The sequence below is a fragment of the Penicillium oxalicum genome, chromosome VI (assembly GCF_001723175.1).
Source record: "Penicillium oxalicum strain HP7-1 chromosome VI, whole genome shotgun sequence".
Lineage (NCBI taxonomy): Eukaryota > Fungi > Ascomycota > Eurotiomycetes > Eurotiales > Aspergillaceae > Penicillium > Penicillium oxalicum.
In genome coordinates, this window is record NC_064655.1 from 3,346,122 (window position 1) to 3,359,144 (window position 13,023).

Sequence of the window (13,023 nt, forward strand, 5' to 3'; positions counted from 1 at the left end):
TCGGTCAAACTAACTTTGATTCGGGCTTTGTCTTTTGCAGCCGTTGACGATACTCCACTTTCCCACCTGGACGGAGAGGCTAATCAAGCTCTCTGAAGAAGATGAATCATTTGGATGTACGGCAGGTCCCAGATCGAATGATTGACCCGCCTCTCTTCATACTGCATCTCGCATTTGATATCTTTCACAAACATTCGTTTCCCTGATTGTTCCGCAGTGGCATCTAGGACTAAGGGCAATCGCATACGATGGTGCCGATTTCATCGTCGAAGCAGTAGAAACGGGCACGTGACGTGTCTTGTGACGCGACGCGACGTGGCGCGACGTACCGAAGAAAACGGAACCAATTTTGTTTTCTCGTGTGGGGGAACATCGGGGGTTCATTTGATGTGAGAGTACCAGTTTTCTCTTTCTGTGTACATGCTCAAAATATCGTCTTCAACAGGAGAATACCAGGTTTCACCGTAGGCCAACTAGGCATCATTTACTTTTTTTTCCAATTCGACCGCAGAGTCAGATGCGGGACCAGATGAGTGTCCTGCAAAGAAGTGATACTAAAACGTAGGCACATAGAGTGAGAAGGGAAGAACAGCACTCAATTGTTTCAAACAAAAAAACCTTATTCAGTCTGCCGACATCTTAAAATTCGTTCTGGAAGACTTAAGGTCATGGATTCGGTGAGGTTCTGACTCAAGTCACATTCGCCATGTCCGATCTAGACCGTCGGCCTTTGAGGCAGCCCCACCCTTTTAGGCCTGAAGTATCAGAGCTCTCAAGCTCACGATGAGCAGTGCGTATCGAGAGGGTTTCAATGTTGTCCATCGATGATCTCATTACATCAAATTTCATGAGTGAATTTTCCGAATAATTCATTTATTGGTAATTGATGTCATTCCATCCATGCTATGAACTATTCATTGAGACGTCCACTGTATTCACTGATGTCCTCGGGACCTGACCAGATATTGTACGCCGTTCAAGCATGAATTGCAAAATACCTCCAGGATCATGATACACGTTCGAAAAACCTCAGTCTTGCCATTCAGACCTTGCCAGGCGACCCAATCAAGCACACAAATTTGCGGTTGGGGGTGTCATCCAATACATTCTTGACCAGGTTCCACACATTCACATCATAAGCCTCACCAATGTGGCCGACCGGGTCCAGAGGGCATGTGTCCTGCACATAGCGGTTGGTCACACCGTCCTCCTCCACAAACGAGGAGACTCCGGGGGGTGTTACCAACTCGTCGTATCGGGACGCGATGATGGTCACCTTGTTGCCGGGCTGCGCGATGGGCTGCCCATCATTCAAGCGGGCGATGGCTGCACCGCCGGGTCCAAGATCATCGCATGCACCGCATCCGACGGTGTTCAGAACCTGGCTGACGAGGTCCCGGGAAGCGTTACCCAGCAGATAAGCGATGTTATAGAGGCCCGCAAACGAGGTCCCATGGGTGGGCGGGGCGATCGCAGCAATCTTGTCGATGTACTGGCTCACTCCTTCAACCTTGGGCACATAAAGGGATTGGAAAGCACCCTCGGAATGGCCAACCAGGTCGACTTTGCTTCGGCCGGTCTTTTGAACGACTTCTTTGATGTAGGCGGCGATTTCTTGGGCTGATTCGGCAATGGGCTTGAGGCCTCCGACGAGAGGCGCGACGTCATATTCACCGTAGGTGAGGGCATATGTGCAGTATCCTTTGTTCTGGAGCCAAGATTGGAGCACGTTGAGGTCTTCGAGGTAGTTTGCGCCGAGACCGTGCAGCAGCACGACCGGGTTGGAGTTGGATTTGCACGAGAAGTCGTTGATGTTAGTGGCGGAAACTGTCGAGGCCACTGCCAGACACGAGGCAAGGAGGGTGCGAATGGAAGGCATGTCGATGCTGGTCAACTTGGCTTTAGATGCGCTTGATGTAGCGTGAAGATCGACAGCCCGGAAGTAATTCTTGGATAATCAAGATTCAAAGCGGAATGAAGGTAAGTAATAAATGCTCGCTTTAGTCCAGATTCGATGAACCACCAAATGAGAGATTCACCAGACCCTTTATAGTGGCGATGACGGGCGCAATCTTGCGGGAGGACTCGTGGTCAGAGAAAGGGACAGAGGCAGCTGAAGCCTCCAAGCTCTTTCTTTGACGAGATCGACATCTCCTATTTTTTTTTTTCGTTGCTCCATTCCATCGTGCTCTTCCTTTCCTGTTCTTCAGCTGCGGGAACGGTGGACCCTGTTATGCCAGGAACTATCGAATTTGTAATCTGCGCGCACCGATGCGTACACCATGACTGGCTCGCTGCATGATCGCGGCTGGCCCCCCCCCCACAACTTGTCTTTCCACGCTCGGGCGAAGGCGGGCTACCAGGTTGCACGGATCCCGCGCCATCAGCAAGGACCTCGGAAGCGTGTACCCAATCGGACTTGCAGACAGCATACTTACTTTTTTTTTCCCGCTAAATGTGATGTATCACTATCACTTTGCGAAATCGATAAATCGTTTAGAGGAAAAACAAAAGATGATGTGTTGAACAGCGATTGAGGAGGGAGATATTGCATTTGGGCGCTCCCGGATGCTGGTTGATCGACGCTATTGAACGTGGGACAGGGAAGGATCCTTGTCGATGCTACCGAGATGAATACCCATGTACATGCTGTAGATCGATCGCATAGGTGAAGCCTGGTCTGGTTGAAGAAATAGGGATCTTTTGAAAAAATAATACGAAATAGGTCCTCATCGTGTCTCTCCCCCCGCTTTCACTCTTTGGTGATGTCGTACTTGGTATGCAGGGAATCTTCTTTGTGACGACATTGCAGATCATGATTTTTATTCTTTGGAATTGGTATTCAAGGGGGAGTTCTGCCGCACCGAGAGCTCGGCCATGGCACTTCCCCAGAGGCCTAACGCGTGCCGTCGCTCCACGAGCTGCAAGACCTCCACCATGAACGCTCGCTCGGGACCCCCGTCAGGAAAGGCTTCCCATGCGACTCGGGTAGGAAATGCAAGACGATTGATCATGTTCCCCGGAGCCGTGAGAATGTAGTAAGCCAGAGTCCGACAGATGCCACAGCCGAGTTCGTACTGCTCCATAGGCGTGACTCGGTCCGGCCGGGTGTCAATACTCGACAGAATGAGTCGCACCGCATAGTAGATACACATCGTCTGTGCCAATAGCAGATTGGGATAGACCAATCTCGTAGGCGTGTAGATCTCGCCGGTTCGGAGGCTCCGCCTTCTGAAAATCGGGAATCCTTGGGTTTCGGTCTGGACCACTTCTTCGATCTGGCCTTGCGAGTACTGCTCTACCCACTCAGCGTACCACTGCTGGAAATTTCCCATGCATTCACTGATGCCATTCCACAAGGCCGCTTGCTTTACGACCACCTCCTGAGCGCTCATCCTGCAAGCCAGCTGGCTCTCCTTGAACTCGTCCGACTGGGCTAAGAGGCCAGGGATTTCCGTCGCGACATCGAGTAAATGATGCAGGATATCCTTCTTAGTAGTCCCGGCCGACCATGGCACTGTTTTCCACTCCTCACGCGCAAGAAAAGAAGGCTGACGTGCCGCCAGTGCTCCACCGATCTGGAGTCATTAGCCGCTGCTCACGTGCTTCAAAAAGCGTGGGAATGACTTACCCAGTAAGGTCGTAGTTCTGTGAAAAGGAGATGTTCAACTCCATACATGTGATTTTCAGGGCCTCGGTGCTCAATCAAGCGAACGGCTCCTCGCACATGGGCAGGGACCCCGCTGTTGGTCGTACGCTCCACACTCTGGTGCTGTGAGTAATCGGCGACAAGGAACGTTCTGCGACCTTGCAAGAGGGCAGTGGAAAGGCGGAGAGCGGGTTCAAACATACCTCAAAAGCAAGCAGCAAGGTCACTGTGACAAGTGTCGATTCTGCTTTCGATCGCTCGGGATCTACCAGAGCATCTTGAAGGGCACGAAGCACTCGAGGATATAAGCGGAAACCCGACGCTTCAACTTGCGGGTTCTGGATGGATCGACCAAAAAAGGCCACCGAGACTGCCTCGAAGGCATCTGACATCAAGGGCGAAAACACGCGAATGCCCGCGGCGGCACGAAGTGCACCGGCACGACCATGTCTCGAATCCACCTCGGGGGCAAAGGCATCGACAAACCGTTCCACGAAGACATCCACGCTCGATCGTTGGAGATTTATAATTGAACCCACACCGGACGAGGCGGACGAGTCAGAACTGTCCCCCACGGAAAAGGCCTCTCCAAATTCACTCGCATCGTCGGCATTGGTGACAGGATCGTTGAAGTGGCTTTCGGGACTCCCGTTTCTCGATCGTGTGCGAAGGGGAATAACCGTCAAACGTGATACATGGTCTTCGTAGGCTGTAGCGCATCCCTGAGCGATCCGAGGTTCGGTGATACGAGAAGCAATTGGACATCCGACTCACCTTCGTCATCTTCCCACGGGCCAACTGAAACCACAGTCTTCTTCAAGCCGCTTTGTGCAGTTCTGATATCGCGCACCAGTGAATCGACTACACTCAGCGGCGCAGATCGAATGGATTCAAACAAGCTTTCAAGTTTATCCAGCCGCTCCAAGTCTTTGGTTTGCGACTCTGCGGATTGGGAGAGAGATTTGTTAGTATTGGCCTCCCGGCAGAGGCAGTATAGCGGACATCAGTGTACGCACTGTCTTTTTTCTCGTTGATGCGCGCTCGGAGTTCTCGAATTTCCAAGCGGAGGTTCGTGATTTCCTCCGCTTGGCTGATCGGACGGGCGTCTTCGTCGGGGACATCGTCATACACACATTTGGACGGATATCCATGCGCGCAACACGCATGACACGGTTTGACTCGATCACACTATACGCGGTTGAAGTAATGCCAGTTAGCGTCCGTGGTCCGGGAACGATTCTCCTCATTCGACCATTTGCTTTTCCACCCGTCAAGAAGAAGCTCCTGACAAGCTCACAGCCTCGCAGACCCCCCACGCTACCGTGAAAGAAGTTCTATTCTTGAACATCGGGAGGTCAAAGGAGGAAAGGGGGGCCTCAAGCTTTGGTGGAACAAAGGGCAACGGCCGGGACGGACGGTTCCTCCCGTGGCGATCTGAGCCCATGACGTTTTGGTGTCATGATGTTGGTCTTTTTCCAATGCGAATCTCTTCCGTACCTTTACTTTGCGGGCCCGGCAAACCTTACACGACCGTGACTGGCGGGGGGCAGCCCTCTTGACTCGTGAGTTGGCGGCAACCGGGGGTGAATTAAGGGCCATGGGAGCGCACGTACGGAGCAAACTGGGGCAAAAGGAAGAAAGAGGGAAACACCGTCGAGCCAACGGCACGACGAGAATCAGGGGCACCAGATTTGCATTGTGGGTGTCCGAGATCTGCCAGATGACGAGGTCCGACGGTGGGAACCCATGGGAGGCCACCTTGACAGGAGGCTAATGAGAAGACATCCAGTCTCAATGAAGGACCTGATCCAAGCGCCACATTTTTTGTCAATTCCGCGATTTGGTCGGTTTGGTGGAGGAAGCTTGGAGCCCAGGATGGCCTCTGATAGGATCTGGGTTGGGGGGGGCAGAAACACTTGAACTGAGACTGGCAGCTCCGCCCGGATCTCCGAGAAGCTCTCGCGATTGGCGTCCGACGGAGTCGAAATGATTGGAACCGTCCAACGGTTAAATGTCGGTCGCTCAAAAAGGCATTCCCACTAGAGAGGAGCGCGCCACACGAGGGTGTATGATATGGTACTCGGTGGTTTAGTATAGTCCCAGCAGGTAAGACATCGCCAACAGTAACTGATTTGGCCAGTTCAGAACTCCCCGCGTGGCGATTCCTATGCCGCATTGATGCGGTCAGTCACTTTGACAGCCGCGACTAGGCTCCCAAACGTGGGAAACTGGAAACAGTGTCAATGCAGAGACAGCTATGACACTTTCGAGTCCTCCAACCGGAGCTTTGATTTTCCCCTCTGCTGAATCTCTCGTGGATGGCCTGAACTGTGGGCTAAAACTCTCCTAGAGAATTTACGAATAGGCTGGACGTTCGAGATGGCTGGCTTATTGTGATTGGCGATACGTCCTCCATGGAAAGCCCTCCTTCGCTTCTTTACCCTCGAGCCTTACACCGATGTCGATGTGCTGTCCGTGCTGTGCATTGCCACGAGAGGTTCGAATGTGCCGGCCTGCAACTTTACCTAATGCCCCAGCTCGGCAATTGAAATCGAGCACATGAACTCAGACTTTACATAAATCGTACTTACTTCATGTATTTCATCCCCGTCATGATGGATCAAGGCGCCGAGCTATGCCCAGTACCCGAGTAATCGCAGAAACCCACGACCATTTCGAATGCGGGCCGACCAAACTCTCATTTCCAGGACGTGAGTGAAAGATCATGTGATCACGGGTCTGCCTCCGTGCCGGCGCCATTATGCAAAGGTGCCCCATACAATCTCCCATGCGGTCAAGGTTCGATGTCACTGCGTCCTCCATACATACACTCAATGACGGAGCTGAGTGGATCGAGTGTCTGCAATTTAATTTCTTCTTACAAAAAACCCTTCTTTGATCCTTGGTCGGGTTCTGTTCGGCCCTTGCTTCGACACTCGTCTGTCCTTGCAGCTGGACCTTGTATGAGTAAATGGCTCATGCGGCCTATGCCATCAACTCACGGATTGGCCATGTCATCAGTCACCGATGCAATTGGTTCTCAAGACAAAAGTCGGATGGCTCTTCTGTGAATCCCCGTGGAAGCAAGGAGGGGGATGTGTGTAGAAGACTGGGCTTCGGTGCCGTGGTCGAGATCCAACGGTAGACTGCGTGAAGGGAGAGAGTTGCTGGGCTGACGAGTCATCTGTAGAATGGACAGTATCACGTGGACAGGGCCAGCGAGATGAGGTTCGACCGGCTGGATCTTCTCTCTGACGTAAATTCCGTGTGCAAAATTGTATATTTAGTATACCGTATGATATAAGGGACAAAGCGTAAGCTGCACACGTATACTCTGTCGTTGTCCATGCATTCATTTGATCAAGTGAACCGCTTGTTCAGTCAATTGGAATATCCGAGTCTCCACCTATGGAGCTTGAGGCTGAACGACGATTGCAAGCGGTACCCGGGAATCCATCGTACTAGAATTGATTGGGCAATCTACCGGGATCGTGAGAAAACTGAATGCCAACGTCTATCGCAGGATGCTTAGGTGGGCCACTGAAATTCGATATTGCCATTTTAGTACACTGCAATCTTACTGAGCCGTGTAACGACACTGTATATCGGGCCCATGTTTCGTGGTATCTTGGAAAGAGACTGCAGGCTCGGTTCTTTTCACACTTTCCATTTTCATTGTGGACTAGAGATTCATGTTCGAAACTGATTTCAATGCTGCCGACGATGCCGTTCAGTGTCAATCAGAACCGTCTTGCTCTATATTAACACTTATCTACCTCCACGGGGGACTCAGGCAAGTCGATATGGATGTCCCTGCCATTCATTCATATGGACTCAAGTAACTTGGAAGCTGTCTCCATATCTCATTCATCCTCTACAGCACAGCGCGAGTTGATTTTTAGCTGATGATTAACACATAGGCATCTGCTGTTTCATACTCAAGCTCCTTCAATGGGCCCTTCAGCCTGAATGCTCTCACTACCCTTATAAACAGAGGTATAACCGCCTATATCCGCTAGGTAAGAAACTCTTCGGCATCCGCGAAAGACACATCTTTCACCGGGACATGCATACAACATCCGTGCATATTTGTATGATAGCCTCGAGTAGAAATTCGCTTGTGCCTTGATGTACACCTCACCGGTGGGAAACCGGAGGCGCATTTCTAAATCCTGCTTGGGGCTTAGCAATTGGCTAGCTGCCAATGGATTACTACCTGGTGGCATACCTTTATGCAAACCTGACTTTTCGAAATCTGCTTCAATAGTTTAGCAGCCAATAGGCATTGCCCGAACATTCAAGGATACAGGCGGGCACCTGGGTGGATGTCCCGAAATTGGTGCGATCAACCTTTCCACTTGAGTTCCCACGAACCCTCCGCAACATTTGAAACCATGGTTACAACTTGCTAAATCGTCGTTCAGCCGGAGTCATGGTCACCCAAATTCCCCGTAGCATATCTCATCTCCCGCGGCGAGATGGAAACAGTGCCCGTGCCCCAGCTTGAGATCGATGCCTAGTTGAAGGCACTACATATGACGAAGCTACGATATATTCTGTGCTCAAACGGGGATCATCATTACGCCGAGATACATTCCAGGGCTACCACCCACTCGCATAAACGAGCACTTTATGACGGATGGAACTGCCAAGAAGTGGAACGTCGAGATTGTGCGGAGCGGGACTGAAATTCGGCGATAAAGCTCTGGAGTCCGCCCTGTCTGTGCTTACGATGGCGTAACAGCGGTCGCGCAACAGTGGGCACGGACTCCGGGCAAGGCAAAGCGTCTCAATAGTATTTTGACAAGACCTTTTCATCATTCCATCCCAATTTCACGGGATCTGTGTACCCGAGGAGCAGCTACTCGTGGAGGTCTGGCCTCTAACTAGTCCCTTGAGGATGTCTGACGGGGGCGCGCCTTCAGCTTGCCTTTCACCTGGCAACCCGTTCTAGCATGGGCGCCTGTGGCTCTACTGCATTCGCTGCAGCTTCACCCATCTCCGTCTTGTACCACGGCTGTCCGCCTTTTACAAGTCAGTCTTTTGAAAGTGCGGTGTCAAAAATCTTGCTCGTGTTCGCGGCAATGAGACAGGCGAAACGAAATTGATATAAGAAGCTCACTCGGTGGAGGAAAGACCCTCAAATCAAAGCCTTTGTCCCTCCATCGCCACCCTTTGCTGTGATAAGCGAGTCAAGGCACTGGTCTTGGACTCAAGACCACTGCTGGTGGCTCTGGGGCAGCGCTCTCGGATGCTTTGATGATAGAACGTCTTATTTTTGGATGATCCAATTTCAAAAAAAAAAATGGTAGCAAATACTACATGAGGTCTTCGATGTCGCTGACGGTCTGATATGAGTACACTTCACCGTGAGCCTTTCTTCCAATCAATCTCATCTGGGCTCAGTAAACGCAGTCCCCAACCGCTATCCTTAGAACATTAAGGGGATGATTGAATTTCATGCTGGAGGGTAGCTCAATGTTGTCGTGGTGGTTTATCTGCTGGTGTGACCATGACCCTCGGAGGAGATAGGGCGCTCAATAATAGAGGAAATGCACTATTGCTGCATGGGAGTAGTGGTCCGGTGCTCGTTAACCCAAGCATGGCGGGGTCCTGGAGGTCTGCCGATCTTTACCCTCTCTGAATGCTGCTTGTGAGACGTCTAGGATAAGCAGCCCAAAAAGATTTGGTGAGAGGTTGACAAACTATCGAGGAAGACTGGTGCTATTTATTTGGATGAGCTCATCAAGAGATAGCCGAGGTCAGACATGACTCTGGCACTCGATGATTCACCCATCAGGTCGTGAGACTAGTTGAGCATGATCATCACGGACCATCATCGCTCAAGAAGGAAGGCCCATGACTTTCCGTTCAGTGTTCAATACTTTGTCCCCGCCTCCACATCCGTTGTGACCCCACCCTCTGCGAGTGTCCCATATTTAGGGCACTTCACAGTGCTTGCTGTCTGGCCAACTGTTCTATTTGAGTCGGAGAAAGTGCGAGAATGGGTCGGAGCCAAGTGACCGGGCTTGTCGGCAGAGACTTAAAGGCAATGGGTGGCTTGAGGAGCCCAGTCTCGCGAAGATTCAAGCTTCGTGGGCAGGATTGCCCGAAAAGGGAAAGCCGGATGCGCGTTTGGCCGGGAAGCTGGTCATTTGCGGGGACACACCGCGGGGGCACAAAAAAGAAGAAAGCAGCCAGGCGGTGATGGTTGTGTTTGGGGCAAGTGGAGTCGAACTGATCAGCACCCCCGATTTGCCTTTCGGATTTCCTCCAGGTTAGAACGTGTGATCGCACGAATGCCGAGTAGGTGAAGCTTCTCATCGCCTTCGGGTCAACCGAGCTTGATGATTTTGAGTTCTCGGCCGACCCCTTTGACCAAGATAGCCGCCGACTGGCAGGTCCTCAGCTTGCTTCGATCACGACCGACCGCAACTACTCGCTGTTGGTGTGGGCAGTCCGCGCCGGATGATATACACGCACTCGAAGGTATTTATACTCTTGGCGCCTTCTGCGTCCCTCTCGGCTCGAACTCCGAGGTCTAACCTCTGGATGGGATCACCTGTTGCCCTGCGGCTTCCTTGGTATAGGACAGAAATCGCCTCTACAGTCCCCTCGAGAGGAAACCGTGAATTGTGGTCATGTGCCGAGGAAATCACCATCGTAAACACACGGATCAACTCCGATGGTCGACCAAGCACGGACCTGAACATAAACCCAAAATGTTCCTCTCGCAGGGACCGCTTGACGAGATCCTCTTCCCCGGACAACTTCCGTGGGGGAAGACTGGAAGGGGGGCGAGAGGATCAAACTTTGCAACTGCAGCTAGACCCAAGTATACAGTGTGCGCCCACCGTTGAGGGAGTGGCATTTTGACTTTCTGAACCATGATCGCTTTCCCTTCCGTCTTCGCGGAACTTGGTATGACTGACTGCAGCCACCTCCGCACGTCCGCCGTGGGGGTGGAGGAAGGCAAGGACCCTTTTGCTCGCTTCTCCAGAGAAGCAAGTCGATGACAAGGTTGAGATCCGTCTGGCCCCACGTGAGTGGAGTGAGGTGGCCATGTGCTTTGATTGGCTCGACCATCGCGCTACCTGCTCCTCACCTTCCTAAAGCCTGCAAAGCCCCCCACGCAGCTTGTTCTTCCCCGGCTTATTGTCGCTACTGGTGGAGTCCTCTGGAGCCAGCAAATACGGGGTAAATGGATCCTCTCGCGGTACAGAGAGCAGTTTGAACCAGCCGTCAGGGCTTGCAGCAGGCTTGCGGGAGGCTGGACCCAGTCCCCATTGGCATGAGAATGATGGAGACCGTGTCGCTCCCCCGCTTTCGCTGTTTGGAGATGATAGCCACGACGGTGACCCTGCGTCGGGCACAGCAACCCCTCCCGTCATTGATATAAAGCGATGCAATTCCGAGAAATGATCGGCAGCTCTTTTGACGTGGAACGAGAAAGCAGACTACTACCTGAACGATATTCGAGGGGTGTGTCCTTTCCTGATCTTCTCTGCATTAAAACCCTTCTCGTTTCCCACCCTTAAACGACCCTTGATCTTCGTCGACAGAGAAGATTGGATTCTTGATACCTCACTCCATCCAGGATGGTTACGCACGAGATGGCGAACAGCACAGGTGTCCTCTCCGACATGGAGGCCATGGGCATGAAGGCCGACATGACTCACGAGGAAATCGTTCACCTGACCGAATTGTCACCAGAGGAGAAGATACTCGAGAAGAAGCTTTTGCGACGAATTGATATACTGATCATGCCGCTCGTCGTTTTAGTTTATCTGTTGAATTACATTGATCGGTATGCTCTGCCCTTGACAGTCAGCCGCTGCTGCAACAATCAACACCAGACGGGTCGGCACATGAGGCTAATGATGATGATACTGCAGAAATAACTATGCGGCAGCAAAGCTGCAAGGTCTGATTGGTGATCTCGGCTTGACCATGACCGAGTATCAGACGGGATTGTCGATTCTCTTCGTGGGCTATATCCTGATGCAAGTCCCGAGTAACTTGATGCTCAATTATATGGGCCGGCCGTCACTGTACTTGGGCTTCTTCATCACGGCGTGGGGACTGGTCTCTGCCTTGACCAGCCAAGTGAAAGGGTATGGGTCGGTCGTGGCATGTCGCTTTCTTTTGGGTCTCGTCGGTAGGTGTCTCTGTCTCGTCCACGTCACCCCGCTACCAGACGTTCAAGGTTGCTAATCTTATCCTGGTCACCAATAGAGGCCCCTTTCTTTGCTGGTGTCCTGTTCTACCTGTCCAAGTGGTACACCCGTAAGGAGCTGGCGTTCCGTATGAGTATTTTCTACTCTGGTTCCCTTATGAGTGGCGCCTTTGGAAACCTTATCGCGGCGGGAATTCTGAAGGGACTCAAGGGCGACCGCGGTATGGCTGCGTGGCAGTGGCTGTATATCATCGAGGGCACGATCACTGTGGCCGTCGGCCTTGTCATCTGCTTTATTCTTCCCGACTTCCCTGAGACATGGAAGCTGCTCAGCCCTGAAATGCGCAGCGTCGCTGTGCGTCGCTTGGCCATCGAGGCCGCCGAGGCCGATGTCGATGAAGCGGGTGGTATCTCGCAGCTGAAGGGCCTCAAGATGGCCATGACCGATATCAAGACCTATGTCCTGGCTCTGGGATACATGTGCATCACAGGCGCCGCTGGCTTCCAGAACTTCTTCCCGACTCTGACGAAGACCCTGCACTACAACGACACCATCTCTCTTTTGCTCGTTGCGCCACCATACATCTTCATGGTCGTGTACAGCCTGGCGCACTCTCACCTCTCGGACAAGATGGGCAAGCGCTTCTGGTTCCTCGTGTATCCGATCCCCATCTCCATCATTGGGTTCATTCTCTTCTCCACCACCACGGGATTTGCTCCGCGATATGTCTCGCTCTTCTTGATGATGTTTGTCTTTACGCAAAATGCGACCATCTACTCCTGGATTGCCAATGCTCTGCCCCGCCCGCCCGCCAAGCGTGCCGCTGCCTACGCCTTCATCAACTCCATCGGCAATTCGGCCAGTATTTGGACACCATACACTTATATCGAGTCCGAGAGCCCCAAATTCTGGACCGCCATGGGGGTCAACATTGGCCTGCAGGTCTTGGGACTGGCTTGCGCGGTTTTCATGTACTTCAACCTGCGCATGTTAAACAAACGCCAGGAGCGTCTGGAGAACGAGGATGTCCAGTTAACCGACAAGGAGCTGCGCCGGCTGCAGATCACGGCGGAATTGGAGGGCATTGACATTGCCGCCGCAAGACGCTTGCAGAAAGGATTCCGTTACGTGCTCTGAGAGCCGACCGACATAGATCTGTATACGGTGTAACCCGGACGAAGCTAGCCATTTAATTTT

General features: G+C 52.2%; 4 protein-coding genes across 4 annotated transcripts; 2 read left to right on the plus strand and 2 right to left on the minus strand.

The window, feature by feature from the left end:
- Nucleotides 1-1,042: 1,042 nt before the first annotated feature.
- POX_f08384 (uncharacterized protein) lies at nt 1,043-1,879 on the minus strand (the record flags this gene model as incomplete). The annotated part of the gene is made up of 1 exon (XM_050117159.1): nt 1,043-1,879. The coding sequence occupies one exon, from the start codon at nt 1,877-1,879 to the stop codon at nt 1,043-1,045; it is 837 nt and encodes a 278-aa protein (XP_049967298.1).
- A 943-nt stretch (nt 1,880-2,822) lies between these two features.
- Nucleotides 2,823-5,093, minus strand: POX_f08385 (uncharacterized protein; the record flags this gene model as incomplete). Its single annotated transcript, XM_050117160.1, has 6 exons — nt 2,823-3,578; nt 3,632-3,766; nt 3,853-4,358; nt 4,424-4,591; nt 4,666-4,837; nt 4,947-5,093. 6 exons carry the CDS (start codon nt 5,091-5,093, stop codon nt 2,823-2,825), a joined length of 1,884 nt encoding a protein of 627 aa, XP_049967299.1.
- Nucleotides 5,094-10,371: 5,278 nt separating this feature from the next.
- Nucleotides 10,372-10,509, plus strand: POX_f08386 (uncharacterized protein; the record flags this gene model as incomplete). Its single annotated transcript, XM_050117161.1, has 1 exon — nt 10,372-10,509. The coding sequence occupies one exon, from the start codon at nt 10,372-10,374 to the stop codon at nt 10,507-10,509; it is 138 nt and encodes a 45-aa protein (XP_049967300.1).
- Nucleotides 10,510-11,247: 738 nt separating this feature from the next.
- Nucleotides 11,248-12,963, plus strand: POX_f08387 (uncharacterized protein; the record flags this gene model as incomplete). Its single annotated transcript, XM_050117162.1, has 3 exons — nt 11,248-11,456; nt 11,545-11,807; nt 11,885-12,963. 3 exons carry the CDS (start codon nt 11,248-11,250, stop codon nt 12,961-12,963), a joined length of 1,551 nt encoding a protein of 516 aa, XP_049967301.1.
- Nucleotides 12,964-13,023: the final 60 nt, after the last annotated feature.